At 40.1% G+C, this 2,663-nt stretch overlaps 1 protein-coding gene across 1 annotated transcript; it reads left to right on the forward strand.

The window, feature by feature from the left end:
• Positions 1-127: 127 nt before the first annotated feature.
• Positions 128-2,539, forward strand: LOC105315710 (nascent polypeptide-associated complex subunit alpha, muscle-specific form-like; the record flags this gene model as incomplete). The annotated part of the gene is made up of 1 exon (XM_011410446.1): positions 128-2,539. A coding segment is annotated over one exon (2,412 nt), but the record flags the coding sequence as incomplete, so codon positions are not given.
• Positions 2,540-2,663: the final 124 nt, after the last annotated feature.

Raw genomic sequence — 2,663 nt, forward strand, 5'->3', positions numbered from 1 at the left:
TCACAATTTGATTTTTTTACAATTTTTAAAGTGGCTCAAAAATCAGATCACTATCGGAGAATTCAGCCAAAGACCAAGAGCTTTAATATTCTACTATTATTTAATCATATTTTAATCTTTATTATAGGTTTTGTTACAAGTTGCTGGAAGATATCGTTTAACTGATGATAGCAGAAACAAGTTAGGAGAGTATGTTCAGAAAGCAGTTCGCCTAACCCGTACGATGTTGACACTCCTCCCACCAACAGTCATATACCTTCCCCTTCACTATAATGACAGACTTCATGACACTAACAGAGCAACATGGGACGAGGAAGAAGCTGAAAAAAATCCTAAACTGAGTATTACTCATTATCGTCCTGTCCTTCTCTATGGGAATCATCTTCATGTTGCTGTCAAAGGTTTAATTGGAAAAAAGTTGGAATCATCAAAACGTGCTCCTCCTCCTCCTCCTGCTGTCACTAAAACTCAAACTTTAAGTATTCATTCACCTTCTAATTCTGTTCTTCCTTCTGCTCCTCCTCCTCCTGCTGTTCCTCTTGCTGTTCCTCTTGCTCCTGCTCCTGTCACTAAAACTCAAACTTTGAGCACTCGTGCACCTCATTATCCTCACCCTCCTCCTCCTCCTGCTGTTTCTGCTCCTCCTCCTCATTCTACAAAACCTTCAATTCCTCATTATCATGTTGATGAACACCAGTCTCATAGTTCTCACTCTACGACAGAGCCAGCTCATAAACCAAAAGGCCAAAGAAGAAACCGCTCACCATCTTTCGATAAGCCACTCAGCCCAGATAAAAGACCAAAGGTTGATGAAAGAGTGGAGAATCCTCCCTCATTATCATCAAGGAGAGAAAAAGTGGCTCCATCATTTCAACATTCATCAGCAACAGAGCAAATTAAACACAAACTGCAGCAAAACTCAGTTCCATCTCGAGCTGTACCAGATACCCAATATTCATCACAACCACCACCATTAGTTGCATATCTACCAGCATCACAAGGACATAGTAGTACTCAAATGATAGAGAAAAGGGAAGGTAGCATGTCATCAACTCCTGTTCAAACTGCAAGAGCTAGCCATCAAAAACAGTCAACTTATTCTGTTAGTAGCAGCAATTCCTCCTATCCTTCTGTCCGTTCAGGAGATGCCCAAAATAGAATGAAAAAAGAAGGAGACACTACCAGTGGAGTCTCTGCTCAGACCACTGCTAGAAGAACTGGATATGAATATAAATCTGAAGCTTCAAAAGGAGTGACACCTCCCACTACTAGCAAGTCTGCTGGTACGATTTCGTCTCATAAAGAAACTAAAAATATAAATAACCTAGCCAGTAGTACTTCAAAGTATGATGAATCACGTCCTCCTTATGCAAAACAAAAATCAGGTAAACCTCATTCTCCTTCTGCAGTGACAAAAGAAAAATTAACAGGCGGTAGTCTAAAAAGTGGAACAGCAGCAGCAACTTCAAGCAGTCATCATTTGCCACCTACTGGAGCTGGTAGACCATCATCATCACATAAAACCAACAAAGGGAATGGTATTCATTCACGGAGTCCTATACCTGTCAACAAGCAAGGGAATGGAAGAAAAGTTACACCACAGAAAACAACACCTCGTCAAAAACCAGCAGTATTCAAAGAAATGATTGATCCAAGACATGAAATAACACCAACTAAAAGCAGTCATCGTTTGAAACTTAAAAGCAGGCCAGTATCAGGAAACAGAAATGCTAAAGAGAATGCCAATCCTCCAGCAGCTATTACTATCAGCAAGCAAAGTACTGCTGCAGGGAACAGGTTAAATTTAGATTCAAACAGCAGGAGTAAAATATCTGATAGAGGTAGCAGTTACACACCACTAATATATCCCAAAAAGGTCAGTCCAAGACCAGCAAAGGACATAATGGCATCTCAAGCCTCAAGTATCAAAACACCAATGAGAGCAGTAACTTTAGTAAAAGATTATTTTAAAAGTCACACCACAGGCCCATCACCAACAGACGCTAGCATTTTACCAAACAAGCCACATAAATCTAATAAAGGTCCTGTCAGATCACCAATTCATGACTATGCAACTCCACTTACTCCAGGAGTTGCTGGCTATGGTGGCATTCCTCTACCTCAAGGTGACCGCCCACAAGGTTGCTCTAATTCTGGATCTAGAGCTAGCAAGTATAAACGGCCAGAGACACCAAGATCAAGGCCAACTAAAATAGATGCTACATTTAGACCAGGGCCCACAATAAGGAAACCAACTAATATTAACAGGCCAACTAAAGAACAATCGCCAGTTGCTGTATCACCTAATCCATGTCAAACATCACCAGTATCATCAACTCAATTTATAGTACAACAAGCTAGTCAACAACAAGATGATTTACAACATAAACTAAGATCTGGTGCGACGTATGACTACCCAACAGGTAGTAGAGTAGAGCCTGAACAACTGAGACAAAAAAGAAGAATAGATGTAGTTCTGTGTGAATCGCGTGGGGGTGGAGCTGTGACAAGAGTACAAAAACTTCAAAAGAGAAAGTAGTTGAAACAATTTTTGTAATTAATTATTTAAGCCCGTTTGATAGGACAATAATACTTAATTATCTAATAAAAATATTTAATTATGAACTGACCTGTCTGGCTATAGGAGCCAAGACCTCTCCATG

Source organism: Amphimedon queenslandica, unplaced genomic scaffold (assembly GCF_000090795.2).
Source record: "Amphimedon queenslandica unplaced genomic scaffold, v1.1 AMPQUscaffold_8613_Cont19444, whole genome shotgun sequence".
Taxonomy (NCBI): Eukaryota; Metazoa; Porifera; class Demospongiae; order Haplosclerida; family Niphatidae; genus Amphimedon; species Amphimedon queenslandica.